Source organism: Gracilinanus agilis, chromosome 3 (assembly GCF_016433145.1).
Source record: "Gracilinanus agilis isolate LMUSP501 chromosome 3, AgileGrace, whole genome shotgun sequence".
NCBI classification, from domain to species: domain Eukaryota; kingdom Metazoa; phylum Chordata; class Mammalia; order Didelphimorphia; family Didelphidae; genus Gracilinanus; species Gracilinanus agilis.
The window spans coordinates 268,980,435-269,000,539 of NC_058132.1; the positions used below are offsets into that span (position 1 = coordinate 268,980,435).

At 35.1% G+C, this 20,105-nt stretch overlaps 1 protein-coding gene across 3 annotated transcripts in view; it reads left to right on the top strand.

Moving 5' to 3' along the window:
• ACVR1C (activin A receptor type 1C) overlaps positions 1-20,105 on the top strand; it is a 61,870-nt gene that overhangs the window by 39,882 nt on the left and 1,883 nt on the right. For 2 of the 3 annotated variants that reach the window (XM_044669855.1, XM_044669856.1), the window contains 4 exons: positions 2,854-3,084; positions 11,029-11,196; positions 11,918-12,074; positions 14,561-14,685. In XM_044669855.1, coding sequence (XP_044525790.1) covers positions 2,854-3,084; positions 11,029-11,196; positions 11,918-12,074; positions 14,561-14,685 — 681 coding nt within the window. The remainder of the gene's footprint in view (positions 1-2,853; positions 3,085-11,028; positions 11,197-11,917; positions 12,075-14,560; positions 14,686-20,105) is intronic. The other variant, XM_044669857.1, reaches the window with a different exon arrangement.

The window sequence follows — 20,105 nt, forward strand, 5'->3', positions numbered from 1 at the left end:
ATACAATTTATATTGGAATAGTTATAAAATATTATTTGAATAGAGTCCCAGATCCTAGTTTAAGAACCATTATAGTCTAGATGCTTCTGAGAAACCTACAGACAACTGTTTTCTAAGAGTTTTCTGCCTTTTTTTAGCAGTTGGTTTTGGGGTCAGCTAGGTGACTCGGGACTGAGTGAGACCTAGACACAGGAAGTCCTGGGTTCAAATCAAGCTTTCTAGCTGTGTGACCCTGGGCAAGTCACTTTACTCCTAATGCCTGCTCCTTACCACTCTTCTGCCTTGGATCCAATATACAGTATTGATTCTAAGATGAAAGATAAGGTTTTTTCTTCTTTTTTCTTTAGGAGTTGACTTGTCTTTCTAAAGGCTTCTAAGTGATCTAGCAGCATGGCAGCTCTTCTGGCTAATGATATAATGATGCAGGAGTTAAAGATGTAGCATTTTTTATCATCAAACACAAAGCAGTCAGCTTCTACAATTCTCAGAAAAAGTTCTTTTGCAGAAATCTTATGGACCAAAAAGTAGACTGAAAGTCCCCTTTTAAAAACCCTTTCCTTCTATCTTAGAATCATTGCAAATATCAGTTCTAAGACATAAGAGCAGTAAGGCGCCTAGGCAATTGGGGTTAAGTGACTTACCCAAGGTCACACAGCGAGGACATGTCTGAGGCCAGATTTGAACCCAGGACTTCCCATTTCCAGGTCTGGCACTCTATCTACTGAGCCAACTAGATGCCCATCCATTTGTTATTAGAAACACAATTTCCTGTTTTTCATTCAAGGACTGTTTTTTGTTTTGTTTAATTTTGTTTATTTTTTTTTTGTCACTCAAAAAAAATCTGACCTCTTCTACTGAGCTTTAGTATCTCTACTTACTTGTTGAGTTGATAAAATTGGTTAATACTGCACTGAAATTTCTTGGTAGTTATACATACTTGTTTAAACTAATAGAATGGAGAGAAGGACAGGAAGCCATCTCACTTAGTGAATTAGCATATTGCACCTACAATTTGTGAGAAAATTTTAAGTCTATTTCATATGTCTTATATTTTTTAGTGACTCAAAAGTAAATTGATCATTTCAAATTTTATTTTTCCCCCAGTGGTCTACATTGGAAATGCTATATTTTTATTAATACAATCTGTTCTAACTTAAATTTATTAAGTGCCTACTATGTGCAGTCACTGTGATCAGTGCAATGACAAAAATGAAATAATGCCTTTCAAGATCTTATTGGGAAAATAAAGTATGTACAGAGATATGTACATGACAATTTGAAGAGGACAGAGTGCTAACAACTAAGGACATCAGGAAAGGCTTCCTACAAGAGGAGATGATAGAAGAAATCCATACTTACAGTGTGACTAGGGCAAGTCACTTAGCTTGTATTTTATACTTAAATCACTATATGAATATTATTATTATTTTTAACTTATTTATATATTTGACTGGGTCTACAAGGGTAAGAATGTGAGGAAGGATTTGTAAAGAGGATTGTGATGTGATTTTTAAAAAAATCTTATGATTCCACTACTGGATATCATTTTTATTTAGTAATTATAAGTAATTATATGAGCTATATTTATCATTTAGAACCACAGTGGTAGACCTTATAGACTGTGTTTGCCTTGGATAGACACAAACATTGGTGCGAGATCTGTAATACAGAAACCAGAAATAGAGGAACATTTGAGTCAGTGTAGAAAGGGTCAGGGTTCTTTTATACTGAATGGTGAAGTGACACTGTTATTGGCAAGTATGTACTCCATCCTATCATCAAAATTGAGATCAATTCAATATGTAAAATTTCTAGGAATAAATAAATGGATTCTATATACCATCATTATGGAAGAAATTCTCTTTGATTCTTTCTTCCACTCTGCTTTTAGTTTGAAGTAGCAACCTGATGCATACATAACATTTTTCCTCTTCATCTTCTAAGAATTTTAATAATGTTATTTGGTTTTCTAAGGGACTCATAATGTATTCTTTCATCCATTCTTAATTTACTTTGTGATAAAAGTATGTTTTTTTTCCAAAGAGGAGATTTAATAGGATGGTGATCCACCGTTAGTCCATGCTAAGTGAGTATAGGTTAACAAAATTAGGCCTGGTTAGCTTGGATATAAGACTCAGAGAACATCATACCTGTTCTCAGATATTTGAAGGATTGACACATGAAAAGGAATAGGCTTGTTCTAGTTGGTAGAACTAAGAGCAATGGATGGACATTGCACAAAGGTAGATTTAGGCCTGATGTCAGGAAAACCTTCCTGACAATTAGACCTTTCCTAAAAGTTGAATGGGTTTCCCCTGGACACTTTCAAGTAGAGACCAGATGAACTTATTGTAGTGTTGTAGTGGGCATTTCTTTTTTCATATGAGTTAGACCTAAAGATGGCTTCTGACATACCTTCCAACTCTAAAATTTTGTGATTAAACAAACAACCTATTTTCATTTATTTGGTTGTTTCTCTTGACTAGGAAAGATAGGTAAAAGAGGATAGGTATATATCATTTTAAGTAGTCTGGCAAAAAACAAACAAAAAAACCTCTGATTCAAAAGGTGGAGAAAGAACATTTTAAGTTATGTTCTATGTAAGAGAAACATTCAGTTCTGAGTATATAGTAAACAATTTGTTTTGGATGCTTTGAGATTATTTTCAAGTATGCCTTGACATTGTACTAAAATAATATATTTAGCATTGGGTGTTACAATTATAATTATTTTGTTATCAAAGATTATAAATTTTTTTTATTTTTAATACTAAAATGATGGTAATTATGATGTTTTTTCAAGTTTTGTAATATATATTTATTTCAACAAAAAGTCCAATTCTTTCTTTTTTAGGTTTACCTTTATTGGTCCAGAGGACAATTGCAAGGACAATTGTACTTCAGGAAATAGTAGGAAAAGGTAGATTTGGTGAAGTATGGCATGGCAGGTGGTGTGGAGAAGATGTGGCTGTGAAAATATTCTCTTCAAGAGATGAAAGGTCTTGGTTTCGTGAGGCAGAAATCTACCAAACAGTTATGCTGCGACATGAAAACATCCTTGGTTTCATTGCTGCTGATAATAAAGGTATTTCCAGTCAAGTTTAGTACTTTGAGTAAGCCTGTTTAAAATATTTTCAGGTGAAAGTAAGCACATTTTTAATGCAATAGAAAAGTGCTCATTTTAAAAATATAGTTGTGATGAAAGAAAAATTGCATTTACTTCCTGTAGCAAAAAAGCAATACTTGTTTGCAATATAATAAAATTAAGTCAAATGCAGTAGAGTGAATTTTCTTGAATAGTAACAGCATTGTACTTTGCATGTGTAGAATAGCTTTCATCTAGTGAGCCTGGAGAATTTAATGAAAATTAACTCCTTAATATCCTAAACCTTTGTTAGAAAGGTTTTAAGAAAATTAAAACTAGTGAAATTTCAAATTAGCATTGTCTTGATTTTTTTCATGTTGTAGCTAATGTCTATTTCTACTTTGAAACTTTCTTTTAAGTTTCAAGAAAAAAGAAAAACCCCAATGGATTTTTTTTAGTTATACTGTTCATAAAATATTGTCCTAATCCTGATTATTCAAAAGTGAAAGATTTTCCATGTCTTATTACTTTGTACTTTATGCTCTTTAGTATATAGGATTTAGAGGCAGAGCTGGAAGAAACTTCAGAATCTATCTCCTCCAACTGTCTCATTTTATAGAGGAGTAAATTAGGGCCAAGAGAAATTGCAACTTCCCCAAGGGCACATATAGGTAGTAAAGATCTGAAATAGGATTTGAAACCAGTTCCTCTGATCCAAATTCAACATTCATTCCATTTTTATCTTATTTCATAGTTCCTTAATATCACCAGGAGCCATGAAAGGAAAAAAAGAGGAAAAAATTGAATTAAAAGTTTTTTAGAGAATGTTATTTTATTTTTTTCAATTACATGTTAAATATTTTTGACACTTTTAAATTAACTTTTCAGTTCCAAGTTCACTCTTTTCCTCTCCCTCTTACCCTCCTTGAAAAGGCAAGCACTTTGTAGAGAAATATTTGTTAATTTAATTAAGAGTTCATTAGGAAATAGGGTTAATTAGTAAAAATTATTGATACATTAGAGAGATCAGTGTGTTGGGGTTTCTTTAAATCTGAATGGAATCTCAGAGATGTTTGATGAGAGGAAATTTTCCCAAGGAGCTTTGGGAAAGACAGTAGGATCAACAGGTCTCTTTTGGGCTGACCTTGTTCAAGGAAGATTGTCCAGAGAGTGGCTCTGTGAGTTTTAAAAATCTTGGTGAACTCACTTCCTAAAAAAACATTTTTATCAGACCAGAGGAGATTGTTGGGTATAGTACCTGTGATTGCCCCAATAGGTGGCAGCAAAGTCTGACCTGTTTGAGTGGACAAGGCAGTGGAATTTCTGACCAGTTGGAAATCAAATCCAAGCAGCAGGAAAGATAACCCTGACTTATTCCTCTATATTATAAGTTTATATTTTATATTAGGATAGATAGGCAAGGAGTTTGGGTTTTAGATAAATAGGAAGAAAGGATAGCCTTGACTGTTTGAGGGAGAAGCAGGCACTCGCAGCCCAGATTGGTGGTTGGGTGGTTATAGATAGAAACTTTTAGAATAGGGACCTTACATAAACATAAGAAATACTTTTCTACCTGTCTTCTTTTTACTTTCCCTTTCTTAATTTTATACCTACAGTAAGTAGAGTTTTATGTAACTGTCCTGAGCTGGAATTCTTTTAGACTGCTCTGAGAAGCCATCAACAGTCAAAAACAACAGGCTTTTCACTCAAGATATAGGTATTAGTAATACTCATACCAATACCAATAATCAATAAGGGCAAAATACCTTTACAACACTTGGTGAGCCAATTTTGGGAAGAAAAGAACCTGAAACAAAGAAAATTATTGTTTATATTTTTTTTAAAATGTCAGAATCAGACAAGGCCCTCAGCAGCTGGAATTTTCAAGTGCTGCTTCCCTTCAGCACCAGAGAGAGATCAAAAGATTTTCTCCCATTGCTAGCACCACTTGTCACAAAAGCAGGGTCTGCAGTGACTACAAAAAATTGAAAGATGTGGTTTGGATTAGAATATTTCAACATGGGCAATGTTACCCAGCTGATGAACAAGACAATACCCAGTTACATCAGGGGAATACCTATACCTGACCCAATATGCCAAATTCTATGTTTGATCCTTTTGGATGTGTTACAGTGGTTTCCATTAAGGAGTTTTGGACTTTTGGTACTGATCTTATTTAGGATGTTTTTTTATTACATCCTAAATATATTCACCTCTATAAAATTAAAACAGATAAGGGACCATGAGAGACATCGAAAGGCGCAGTATTTGGAGGGAGTCATACGTAGACAAGGCCAATTGATTTAAGACATGAGAAAGAAGTTAAATATGACCACCAAGATGGAACAGGTAACAGCAGTAGGCACAAAACTTGAGTAGGAAACAGCAGAGCTAGAGCATGCTGTGGAGGGTTTTTTTCCACTGCATGAGGTATCCATGCTTACAAATAATAAACACATGGTCTCTCTAAAACAAAAGAAGAACTTTACACAAACAGATTTAGACAGTTTCAAGAAAAATATGCCCTCATTTGAGGAAGAGTCTATCACTATAATTAGAAAATTTGAGAAGATTATAAAGCAGTATGATCCCACTTATACTCACATGGACATATTAATGGATGAATTATTGACCAAATGGGAAAAGGGAAAGATAGTCTCAGAAACATAGGAGTGACCAGAATTTATCCCAGGTTGGTATGTGAATGTTCCTAGAGATTATGAGGAATTGGTTAGAGCAAGAGAGGTACTTATTAACCCAATGAAACAACATTTGAATAGACCTGGGGCTTGGACCAAATTTGAAAGAATAAGACAGGAAGTGGGAGGAACACCCTCCAAATTTATGGATAAGTTGATTTGACATGGGTGAACATTATTTATCCCTAGACATCATGAAGACAATTTGTGAAAAATTTATTTAAGGTGGTCGGGCAATATTTCCAACAAAATTGTCCTGACTGGGCAGAAATGACATTAGATGATACCTGGAGAGTTGCTACATATTTTTTTCAAGTGGACAGTGACAAACAAGAAAATGACACACTTGATTTAGTGGAGGACTTGAGAAAAGAGATTAGAGACCTAAAGATGAAAATTAAAACAAGAATGATAAACAAGACAAGACTATAATAGTACTAATGAAAGAATAGAAGCAGCCAAGACAGTTTTTTTAACCAGCACAAATATTATAGCAACCAAGGTTCATGTTGTTACTTTTGTGGCAGTTTTGATCATTTCACGAGGCAGTGTAAATCCAGGGGAAGGCAAAATGGAGGTTTTTACAGGGGCAATGGAAGTTTCTATCACGGCAATAGGTTTTATGATAGAGGGTACAACAACTGTTATCAAGGATTTAAAGGCAGTGGGTTCCCTGACAGATTTCAGTTTGGATTTCAGGATAGGAGACAAGGCTATCCACATGATTATGAAGGAAGATACTACCAAGAGTCTGCTCAAGCTGAAGACATGCAGACAATATAGAGTTACATTAAGAATGGAGTTCATCCCACGTACTCTCACGTAGTCAGTGGAAACATTCTGAAGGCAGACTCACTGAAAGGGAGCACATGGGGAGGTGCATTATGAACGTTTTCCCAGAGAAGTGTACTAGGTAATGAGGATGAGAACTAGGAGATTAAAACACATGCTATAGATATAGAAGAAGAAATGCAAATGGAAATAAATGAATTAGAAAATAAAGGACAGGAAGATGAGTTTAGTTTTCCTGATCCAGCTATTATGGATCCTATTATCCTTGTCCACAACCTACCTCAAAGCACAGAACCATTTGTTACTTTAAAGTGGGAAATGCAATTTATGACTGTCTTCTGGACCCCAGAGTCTCTAAGTTGGTGTTAAAAAAGTCACCTGATAGGTTGTGTGATAGTGTGGGATCAATGCAAGTTGTGGGAATCTCAGAAACACCACAAGAAATGAAGGAACTACCACCTTGTATGGCTTCCTTGGGGCCATTGAGTGTGAAACATTCCTTCTTGTTCTTGTCAAATTCACCAGCAAATCTTGTGGGCAGAGATTTATTATGCAATCATATGTATGCCAGAAGGAGACATTTCACTAGAACTGCCAAAGAAATCTTTAGAGCTTTTTCCTTTATTGTTTTTGGAAAGCCAAGATCTTGAGATAGAGAAGCCACAGGTTTACAAGATTCCCAAAGATATTTTTGAAGGGCTATAGGCCAAATCTTTTAGAGATGTGGGCCTATTGAAGTCAGCAGTGCCAGTGCATATTACAATAAAGGAAGGTCCAGTTCCATGTATCCCACAGTACCCACTGTCAAAAGAAGCTTTAGAAGGAATTACACCTGTCATCAAATCCCTAATTAAGCAAAAGATCATAATGCCCTGCATGTCTGAATATATCACGCTGATCTTTCCAATAAAGAAGTCAAAACTGGATGAGAACAGCAGGCCAGTCTAAAGATTTGTACAAGATTTGAGGGCCATCAATAACTATGTGATTAAGAGACATGCAGTAGTACTGAGTCCAGCCACAATCATATCATAGACTCCCAGCAATGCAAAATTTTTAGACCTCTGTTCTGCATTTTTCTCCATCCCTAATCATGAGGATTCCAAAAAAATCTTTGCCTTTACCTCTAAAGGTATTTTATTCTCTTGGCGGCAATTGCCCCATGGATTCTGTGAAAGTCCTTCGTTGTTTTTCCAAATTTTAACCGAGGACACAGCTAACATCCACTTTAAGGAAAGCAGACTAATTCATTTTGTTGATGATGATCTCATGCTAGCTTCACCATCAGCCAGGGTGTTCTAGAGAGACAGCAAGCCCCTTCTAATTGAATTGTTTAAAAGGGGACATAAGATTTCTAAGTCCAAAGTTCAGTGGTGTTTTTAAAGAGTGGAATATCTGGGATTTATTCTAACAGAAGGGGCCAGGCATATCTCAGAGAAGAGAGTAGTGTGCATACAAAAGTTCACAGTGCCAAACTGCCAAAAAGCAGTTAAGGATTATTCTAGGAGCAACAGGATTTTGTAGACAGTGGATACCAGGTTTTGGGGAGCTGGTGAAGCCATTAACAGAGCTTTCAAGAGACGGTGTAACAGAGCCCCTTAAATTAACAAGGAACACCTGGATGCCATGTCACAGTTGAAGCATGCCATTGTATCTACACCAGCTCTGGGCATTCCAGACTATAAAAAACCTTTTGTCCTGTTTGTCCATGAGAGAAAAGGGGTTGATTCTGGTGTGTTGACCCAGTTTTTCAGTCCAATGCAAAAACCTCTTGCATATTATTCTGCTCAACTGGATCTCATTGTGACAGGTGCACCACCATGTTTAAGTTAAATTCATTCCTTCCCTCTCCCTCTTTTTCCCTCCTTGAAAAGGCAAGCACTTTGATACAGATTATACATATGCAGTAATGTAAAACGTATTTCCACATTAGCTGCTTTTACAAAAGAGAAAATAAAAAAACCTGAGAAAAATAAAGGATGCTTTGATCTGCATTTAAGACTCACTTTTTTCCTTGGAGATGGATTGTATTTTTCATGATGTGTCCTGTTGAATTGCTTTGTATCATTTTTATCACTGAAAATAGCTGTCATTAACAGTTGATTATTGTGCAATATTCATGTTTGTATACAGTCGTCTCCTGGCTTTGCTCACTTTGCTTTTATCAGGTCATATAAGTCTTCCAAGGTTTTTCTGAAATCATCTTGCTCATCATTTGTTTTCTTTTTTTAAAAACCCTTACCTTCTGTCTTAGAATTGATACAAGTATTGGTTCCAAGGGAGAAGAACTTGTTGGAGTAGGCAGTGAGATTAAAGTGACTTGCCCAGTATCACACAGCTAGGAAGCATCTGAGGCCAGATTTCAACCCAGGATCTCCCATCTGCAGGCCTCGTTCTCTATCTCCTGAGTCATCCAGCTGTCCCCTCATTATTTCTTATATAACACAATGAATTTATTTTAGCCATATAATCAATTACAACCATATAATTAGTGTTTAAGGAGGCCAAGTGATGTAGTGTATGGAGAATTGACCTTGGAGTCAGTTAAATCTGAGCTGACCTTTTCCCATGAAACAAATTAGGCATCTCTCCAGGACAACCTTGAGTACCTAAACTGCCTTGGGAAGGGAGTTTCTCACACTGATGATAGTCTATACTTCCTCTCTTTTCCTGCTACTAACAAAAAAAGAAAAAAGGAAAAAATACTTTTGAAAAGCTTTGGAAGAGTAGAGCTTGTCATTGTTTTTAAGTAATAAGACCTTTAAAAATTATCAGTACCTTTAATCATCTATTCTTTTCCTGTCCTCCATTATCTTTGATAATTGAAAGTTTTCTTTTCACCCTGACATTAACTTCATTGTGAAAAAATGACTGAAAGCTAGATTTTCAAAAGGACATTAGCACTTTAGCCTTGTTTTAAATGATGACTACATTTTGTGTTTATTTCATCATAATTTCTATGTGTTTCTGCCTTCTGTGCCTCCTAAATTTTGATTTTGGATGAGTAGGAGTCAAGGAAAAACTAAGAATGATTTAGTTTCAGAACTAATTTGACAATTTAGATTGTGCTAAAAACATGTCTTTTCTGAAGAAACTCTCATGTACCCAAACTTGAAAAATAGATCCAAACTCTTCAGAGTGGGGTGTTTTTGTACAACAAATGACCTTTCACTAAATTATTGTTACTCTGTTACCTCTTTCATCTCCCAACTTAAACTGAAGCATTAATGTCCACATGTTAGATTTTGAGTAGTAATAATGATAATGATACTTCTCACTTAAATAGTGTGCTAAGATTACCAAAGCATTTTATGTGCATCATTGATTAAATTAATTTAGCAAATCTATCACTGTAGCAATAAGACAACTGCATGGATAATCTTAGACTAATGTTATTCATCATGTTTATTGGTCTGGAAGTCAATATAGATGGCAAGGAGATGAGGGAGGCAGACCATATTTCTCTATCTTATGGTGAATGTCAGTGTATTCTGTTGGAAGGAAGAGCTTAGGAAGAGCTCTCTAGGCTCTGAGATTAGATAGAGACTAATTAGCTTCACTGACATCGTCAATAGTTTTCCCTTTAGCTGACCATTTGCCAGAATGGAGTAGTCCACGATGACCCAAACTTTAGTTAGATCCTATGGATGAAATAACTTCCCTAAAAACAATATATAAAAGCCACGCAACATTAGGCATTTATCTTTCAAGAAAGAAAAAAAGATGCCTATTATAGTCAACGAATTCACAGCTTAAACTGGTTCCAGGACTCTGAGACCAAGATCATAAAAAGTAACCAGTTCAGTTGGTAACCATGTAGTGAAAGAACATTGTGAGACTAAAAATGGCATGCATTTTGGCTCCAGCAATATTTAATATAAGAATATATTGTATATTTCTATATTTGTTGGTGTGGGCTTAACTTCTTAAGCTGAAAGTACTTTAAAGCAGAATTTATAGAACTGAGGTAGCAGAATAAACTTCTCTTAATAAACTGACCTAGCATTTTCCCCTACAAATTGATTATTACTACTAGAAGTCATCAGAGACAAATGATATAGGGTGCAGATAGAAGGGAATGTTCTATGGTTTGGATTCATACCAGATCATTACTGCATAATGTGTTTGAACAGGTTTACCTGCTACTTTTAAAGAAAGAATTACCTTGGCTTCGCTAATAATTCAGTTTAGTTTTATTATTATTATTTAAATCCTCACATTCTGTTTTAGTATCAGTTCTAAGACAGAAGAGCAGCAAGGGCTAGGCTAAATATCTTGTCCAGGATCACATAGCTAGGAAGTGTCTGAGGCCAGATTTCAACCCAGGTCTTCCTGCCTCTAGGTTTGATACTCTATCCACTGTGTTCCTTAATTACCCTCTGTTTAGGCTTATTATGCTTTGGTCATTTCCAGTTATCTTTTTACTCCAATAAGAATCTTTTTGTCTTTTTAGATAATGGAACTTGGACTCAGTTGTGGCTTGTATCTGAATACCATGAGCAGGGCTCTTTATATGACTATTTAAATAGAAACACAGTGACAGTGGATGGTATGGTCCGTTTGGCACTGTCAGTAGCCAGTGGTATGGCCCACCTACATATGGAGATAGTTGGTACCCAAGGTATTTATTATTCTTTGCATATATTCTTTTCTTACTAAAAAACATGAATGAATAGTTGTGACACTTTACAAAACTGTCTTAACTTATGAAACAACACTTAATTAAACATTCTTAAAGGCTAAGAGATGAACCTAAAGGTTTATTTATTTTCGTTTTGAAGTCAATTCTTATTGACTTTTATACTTTATACTGTCCATAATAAATTATTAATTCCCAATCATCTCCTTAGTATACTTTTTCTCTTGTAGTCAATTGTTCTATCAAATTGTATAAATAATTTTAATATTTATAATATCAATTATATAATCAATATATATAACATGTTATATGATATATATTAATAATTTAATATTAAATGAAGGATAGTATAATTTATGATGCTGAAAAATAGTGTATTAAAAAGCTAAATAAATCTCACTATTTTTCCAGCTCCTGACACAGATAAGTGAAAGTTAAATGTACACAGAAAGGCTAGAGTATGAGGGAAAGAAGTAGTGTGAATTGAAAAACCTTTATTGATCCTTTACTAGTAGTCTTTTGTTTAGTGTCTGCTGATGACAGGATAGAATTTATGACTTTCTTTTGTATTAAAATATTTGCTATTTTCTCATGTGGAAATAATGATGGTAGTTATTTTGTTTAGAGGAAATTATGTAAATAATTATGAATTGCTTATCCTTTTTCCATGTGGAAAAACATTTTTTTCCCTTGTGCTTCATAGGCAAACCTGCAATTGCTCATCGAGATCTAAAATCAAAGAATATTTTAGTGAAAAAATGTGAAGCCTGTGCCATTGCAGACTTAGGACTAGCTGTGAAGCATGATTCGGCCCTGAACACAATTGACATCCCTCAAAATCCCAGAGTGGGAACAAAGAGGTAGGACAGATCCTATAGAGGGATTTGAAGTTTTTTTACTGGCTACTAGTTCTAGTTTCACTATTGAACATCAAAGATATGAAGATCACATATATATGAAGACTACAGTGTCTTGTGAGTGAGAGATAGGACAGGATTACTCCAACCCGGGAGGGAAAGAAATTTACTCTAAATCACTATATTTCCTTCTGACTAGATGTTACCATGGATCCAAAAACACGCCTTTATTCTTAGGGATATAATAGTAGAGACACTAAGTCTATGATTTTGTTGGTATAGGGAATTCTGAAGGGAAGAAATTTCCCCTACTGATATAGGTCAGCATCTTCTCTGCAATTTATTATTTTAGCTAAGGCTTTTACAAGCTCCTGTGTTTCAGAGGTGGGAATTAAATCCAGGTCTTCCTGACTTTGAGACCAATTTTATAATCTCTATGTCACAATGCCTGTCCATTGTATAGTTAGTCCATTTGCATATGTAAGCACTATAAATTGTATATTTTTGTAACATAATATACCTTTGGACATTATCATTGCTTTCAAGAAGTACATAATCTCATTGACAGTAAAGGTAACGAGGGAAATACAAACAAGTCACCTATGAACACTTATCTGCCTGGCCTTCTTACTGAAGATATTCTTAGTATGCTGGACCATCTTTCATGACAATACCTGACAGGTACAGTCATCCTAGATTAATAGTTAGATCCTTTCCCCCTCCTTTCTTCTTCCAACCATTGGCATTCTCAAGATCTTCCATTTCTTTTGAAATTAGAGGTAATAAAACATTCTTATGAGTTGTTAAAAGCCCTTGAAACTAAATTCAATAACTTAACTTTTGATTGAACCCTCTGGGGTGTCTTCAAAACCAAGCAACCTCACCAGGTGAACTCCACTGGGCTAGAAGTTCATAATCCCTGCCAGGTGTTGTTGCAAGTTTTCTTGACTGCCAAGGCTCTCATCTTCTTGGAGCTTCTGGAAGTTTGTGATATAGCAGTTAGTGATGAGTTTGTATTTGTGGATGGGGATGTTATGTCTGCATAATTTCTTTCTTTCATGTATTTATTGGGTCATTGGTTTATAGAATGAAACACTGAGTATTCCCTGGGTTGCCTAGTTGTACAGTCAGTTCAGTCATGTCCTGTCAATAACACATTGCTTTCTTTTTTACACATCTCTCTTAGATCCAACTTATATGTATACTAATGTTCCCCCTTACTCAAACTCCTGATTTCCTATTAGTCTCCACTTACTCCATCTGGTGCTACCAACCTTTAAATATAAGAGTGGTTTTGTGCTTATTTCTTTAGTTCTTTATGTAAATGGAATATTGTGGAAACGAGTCCTTGTGGCCTCTACTTTCTCCTCAACACTGACACTCAAATACAAACAGGATCAGTAAGAAACCTTCAGTCATAGAAAAAGGATAAAAGAATGCTAATTTTAAAACATTCCCAGAATTAATAACCATCAACAAAACCAAGCAGAAGTAAAACTATTTACTACCTTAATCATAATCTCTAAAATAGTAAAAGTTTGATTAAAAACAAATATAGAAACTTTAACAAACAATAATGTTGTTTCTATGACCCCTTCTGATATCTTTTCCCCTGATTTTTATTTATTTTGTTGCTGTTACTGTTATAATTCTTCTTGTAAAGTCACATTCTATTCTCAGATTCTGGTCTTTCTTCACTATGCATCACTTAGTCTCTCTTTCCCCCAATATATCCTCAAATCCTTAATTTTTTTATGGTATAATAATATTCTAGTACATGCATATGTCATTATTTGTTAAACTATTCCCCAGTTATTGGTCATATGAATTCCACAAAACTTGTTATTATTTTAGATAAAGTAATTATTAATACTTTATTCTAAAGAATCTAAAGATTATTTTTTAATAATTCCCTGAGGATATAGTTCTTATAGTGAGATATCTGGGTTATAGATCCAGTCTCTGCTGCTACTGCCACCATGATCTAGTTTTTTTTTTCCTGAAATTAAATTTGGCAATGTAATTATTATTTATCTGGCTTAGAACCTGGCCTAAAAGCTTGAAGATATTTATAAAGACAATGAAGCCAAGAAGTCCTCTAGCTTTTAATGCCAACTTCAGTATTGCTTTCTGGATACTTTGTTCAAAACCTTGAGGATGTACCCCTTCCTTTGGACCCCAAACTCCTAATCTGAATTAAGAGAATTTGTAGAATGGGTCCATAATACCAAAGATATTTTGCTCTACTGATCATAATTACTTCTTCTGGTCCCTTCTGCCCCACTACTTGATTGGGAGATTCTGAGACTTGAATCATGGTACTTAACTAGCAAATGTTAGTTTTAATTAACAGCCCTTCTCCTTACCTCTTATAGATTCCTAGTTCTGTTTTATAAAGAGATTATACTAGCTCACAGTTAAACTAGCATTTCCCTGAACAGTTCTTATATAAAATCTAATACATATATATACATACATACTTTTTAAAGGTATATGGCTCCTGAGGTGCTCGATGATACAATGAATATGAATATTTTTGAATCCTTCAAACGTGCTGATATATATTCTCTTGGTCTTGTGTATTGGGAGATAGCACGGAGATGTTCAGTTGGAGGTAATTATGTTTTATTTCTTTGGTCTAATAAAATACTATTTTCTAACAGATTTTAAAGTATATGTAAGTTATGAAAGTTTAGGAATTAACAATTAAATCAATGCTATCTATTCAGCAGAATATCCTTTGATAACATATTGCTAATTCAGTACAATATGAGAAACATTTAGCACATAGTTTTTGCAGAATGCTGTACTATGTATTTGATGAGAGAAATATTTACATAAGATATGGCTCCTACCATTAGAGATTACAGGTAAGGGAATATAACATATGTACAAATAAATATAGTACAAAATAATACACAAATATATCTTCAAGGTATTTGTTTATTTTGATATATAAAGAAAATATCAGTTTGACAACATCTTCCTGGGCACTGGCAAGTTGTCCTCTACCCATCCTTTGCTCTCATTCATTTAAAAGTAAAGTAAGAAATGAAACACATTTAATAAAAAAGAATAAAAATTGTCATTTAAAAAAATTGTGAATGTAAATAAAATAAAAACGGTCATTAAATAAAGCCATAAGTTCTATGATATTTACAGTTTTATGAATTAGAAATTGAATTCTTGGCTAAGATGGCTACCTGAATGGAGTTAGACTATTTAGCTCCCATGTATCTATTCCAGAAAAAATATAACATTCATGCCAGATTTAATGGTGATCAATAAATCTAATAAGTAAATGACTTCTAGTCTAATCAAAAGTCAGCTAGAAATTCACTGGCAATAGGAAAGGATGCCATCAGAAAAACCAGCACCAAAATAGGCAAATGGAACAGTAACCTCCCAAAATGAGCAGAAACAGACCCGAGACATGTGAAGCTTGCTAGAATTTGTATCAATAGGCAGGAAAAGTGCATGACCTCTCTGAGAAAGATCCAGAGGAATCAGAAATGCTCAGGGTAAGGATCTTGGAAGTATTAGGGACTAGCAGTGATTAATGCTGCTTGGTAGTACACAGCACAGGAAACAGGGGGCTCCATTTTTCCTAGCACTCCATCCTGGGATGCTAAAGAGAGCCCTTAACCTGTGTTCTGAGCCTCAAAGATTAAGGGGGAAGTTACCTTAAGGGGTTGGATTCAGCATAAGAACCTGGGTGACATGGGGCAAGACCAACTAAAAAAAAGATCAACCATCCCTCCAGCAAATGCATTAAGGATCAGACATTGGCTCTGAACCCAAACTTTAATTCATGAACTTAGGCTATACAAGTTAGCAAACTGCCAAAATTACTAATAAAAAATTATTATGGATTCAGGGATTTCAAAAGAGCCAATCTAGATGGTTGAAACACCTTAATTACTGCTAACAGAGATTCAAAGGAAAAACTAAATCTCATGAATACCCAAAAGAAATGAAGAAAAAGAGTTTTAAAAATTAAATAAAACTTGGAGAAAAGAATTGGAAAGAGAGCAAAAAATTTATATCAGATGATGGTAAACTTTACCCAAGTCATGAACTCTCTAAAAATAGCAATAGTGACTCTATGAGACATTAAACTATTAGTGTAATATCTAAAGAATAAAAAATATAATCTAATATAAGAAAAAACAATTTATACAGCCAAATAGATATAATTTAAGGAATATTAAACACCATGAAAACTATGATCAACAGAAAAATACCAGATAATGTGTTTCTGGAAATCATAAACAAAAACTGCCTACATCTGTTAGAATCAAAAGGCAAAGTGAAGGCAGAAAAACCCATTGAGCTCCTCTTGAAAGACACCCCACAAACAATAGTCCCAGCAGTGTTATAGCCAGAATCTAGAGTTTCTTTGTCCAAGGAGAAAAAAACTGCAACCACTCTGAAAGGAGTTCAGTCACCAAGTTAGGATCACATGAGACCTGGAAATTTCTAACATAAATAAGAAGAGATCTTACTGATAATATTCCCAAAGGCAAAAGACATGCTCAGAACCAATGAAAATTATTGACCATGCAAAGCTGAATATACTACTGCAAGGGGAAAATTGATCTTTAATGAACTAGATGACTTTCAAGCATTCCTGATGAAAAGACCAAAACTGAACAGGAACTTTCATTCATTCAGTAATATTTATAAAGCACCTGCTATGTCAAGCATAGTGCTAAGTGTTGGGGGGAGATAAAAAGCAACAAATATGTACAAACAGGCTATATATAGGATATAAAGGAAATAAACAAGAAGGGGGAAAGCACTAGAATTGAGTTAGGAAAGACTTTTTGTAGAATACAGATTTTTAGAAAATTGGATTTTACTTGAGATTTCAAGGAAGCTAGGGAAGCCAGTAGATAGAGATGAAGAAGGAGAGAATCTTAGGCATAGAGGATCCAGAAAAATACCTGGAACCAAGAGATGGAGTGTGTTTTTTATGGACAAGCAAGGAGCCCAGTGGAAAGAAGTATTAGTTGGAGAGTAAGGTGTAAGAAGATTGAAAAAGTATGAAGACTTGGTTATAAAGGGCTTTGAATTCTAAATAGGATTTCGTATTAGATCCTGGAAGTGTCAGGGAGTCACTGAAGTTTATTGAATAGGAGATCAGACCTATGCTTTAGGAAAATCACTTTGGTGGCTAAATGGAGAATGGACTGGAATGGGGAGAGACTTGAGGCAGACATGCCCACCAGCAGGTTTTTGTGATAATCCAGACATGAAGTATTTGGGCATTGCCAGAGTGGCAGAAATGTCAGAGGAGAGAAGGGGAGAAATTTGGGAGTCACAGAGGTGAAAGTAGCAGATCTTGGCAATAGGGTGGATATGGGAGTAAGAGTGAGGAGTTGATAATGACACCTAAGGGGAGGATTCTGTCCTCTATGGTTATAGGGAAGATAGGGGCCGAAGTCAGTTTGGGAGTTTAAGATGTTTCCTGGATAGCCAGTCAAAGATGTTGAGAGGTACTTGGAGATTTGAAATTAGAGGTCAGCAAAGAGGTTAAGGCAGGAAAGATAGATTTGAGAGTAGCAGCATTGTGATGGTGATTAAATCCATGGGAGCTGATGAGATCACATAGTGAAGTTGTGTAGACGAAGAAGAGAAGAGATCCTAGGGCAGAAACAGGTGGGATGCCTACGATTAGAAGGCATGATCTAGAGCAGGGGTCGGCAACGTATGACTCTTGAGCCATAAAGTCAGTTTTTTTTCAGGTGCTGTTACAGGAGTGCGCACTGTGAGCACTGTATGGCTCTCACGAAATTACATTTTAAAATGTGGTGTTTATGGCTCTCAAGGCCAGAAAGGTTGCTGACCCCTGATCTAGAGGTAGATTCAGCAAAGGAGACTGAGAAGAAGAAATCAGATGGGCAGAGAGGAGAACCAGGGGAAAGGAGTGCTCCCAAAACATAGAAAGAAGTGAGTATCAAGAAGGGGATGATTAATAGTATCAAAGGGTGCAGAAAGGTTGAGGAGGATAAAGATTAATTTGGTTGATCAGATTTGCTAACTAAGAGGTCATTGATGACTTTGGAGAGGACAATTTCAAACTGAATGATGAAGTAAATAACCAGACTGTTAGGAGTGATGGGAGAGAAAGTAGAAAGCATCTATTGTAGATAGCCTTTCTGAGGATTTTAGCTGCAATGGGCAAAAGAGATTTAATTTAAGATGATGGTGAAGATGGAAGAAGGATCAAGTGGTTTTTTGAGGATGAGGGAAGACCTAGACATATTCATCATTTGTAGGAAAACAACCAAGAGACAGAGAGAGATTGAAAATAAGTGTCAGAAGGATATCAGAGGATGCAATGGGATATTTGAGAAGGTAGAGGGGTTTAATTTGGCAAGGAGTAAGGCCACCATGCAAATGACATAAGATGAGGAGAGTCTTGGCAAATAATATTTTTTTCCTATAAAATATGCAACATTCTCAGCGAGTGAGTGGGGAGAAAGAGAGAGCCATGAAAGGTTTCTAGAAGGATGAAAAAGTTTGGAAGAGCTTCTGTGGAGAGTCAGATAGTTGATGAGGGTGTAGTAGGATTGCTTAGCAGCAGTGAGGACCCAGTGAAGGCTGTATAACATCAATTTACAGTGTCCCCAGTAAGAATAGTTCTCCACTTTTGTTCAGCAGCATGTGTCTAGGAACAGCGAACAAGGTCAGTGGAAAGTGGGAGTGATCCAAAGATAAAGCTTGGCTGGGAACAATCAGTGAAATTACAAGGAGGCTAGAAACTTAATAGAGAAACTTTTTTTTGGTGATGCAGTACTTAGATTATAATAAGGAAGGAAGAAACAAATGTCCTTTTAGAGTCTTATTGTCTTTGAAGGCTGTTTGAAGGAACTGAGAAAAACAGAGGCTCTGAGGGTGGATTGGTTTTATTTTGTGGGTTTTTGGAAGACAAAGAGGAGTGATGGTAAAATTAACATAGTAGTTTAGAAAGGAACAAGAAAGTGTGTGCACAGAGGGTGGATAGTACTTACTATTCCATAATTCGAGTTCATGAGAAAAAGAGTATACAGATATGAAGGAAGAAGTAGGGAAGAGTGATCATTCAATGATCCTTATTCTTGTAGAACCAAGCAGAAGAGGATTAAACAGCCACACTTAAGAGCTTGAAATATGTGAAGAAATACATGAAATTCAATAGGGAAACAAATGGAGATAGGAGAAAAAAAGAAAATAAAGCAAAAAATAAAAGAGGTAGCCATCATTTGATAAATTGTTTAATAAATCATGGTTATGGTTACAGCAGAATATTATTATTCAGTAAAGATTATGAAGGAAAAAATTTCAGAGAATCCAAGACCATATGAACTAATGTAAAGTGAGCAGAACTAGGAGAATATTTATATAATGTCAACTTTGAAAGACTTAAAAAACTCTGATCAATGTAATGACCAACCAATCTGATGAAGCAGATTACCCATTTCCCAAAAGAGAGGTGATGGTGCAGAAAGAGAGGTATTTTGGGATGTACTTAGTAGCTGAATTTTTTTTATTAGACTATGCTTATTTGTTATACTTTTTCTTATCCTTTTCCTTTTTTTTATTGAGGGATAGGGTTGGAGGTAGGTTAGCAATAGTGATGCCAAAAAGAGAGGACCAAGAAAGTATTTTTAATGTACAGGAGGAAACAGAAGGAAGCATGAAACAAGTTTTATGTAACCCTGGAAAAAGTTGCTAAATATCTCTGGGCTTCAGTTTCCTCCTCCCTCTGAAAAATAAAGATATTCGATCCAGTGAGCTCTAAGGTCTCTTTCCATTCAATATCTGTTATTCCAAACTGGAGTAGTTGCAAATCTAGTCTTATAAGCAATAATTTGAATTTAGTATATACTTATTAAGTATAGGAAAGAGTATAAAGGCTTATGGTTTAATATGCAATTTATATACAGTGTTCTGCTATGTATCTAGAAATCCTCTTTTCTGTTGTTTAAGTTCAGAATAAAAAAAATAAAATCAATTTTAAAAGAATCACTAAATGAGTATATTTAGTTT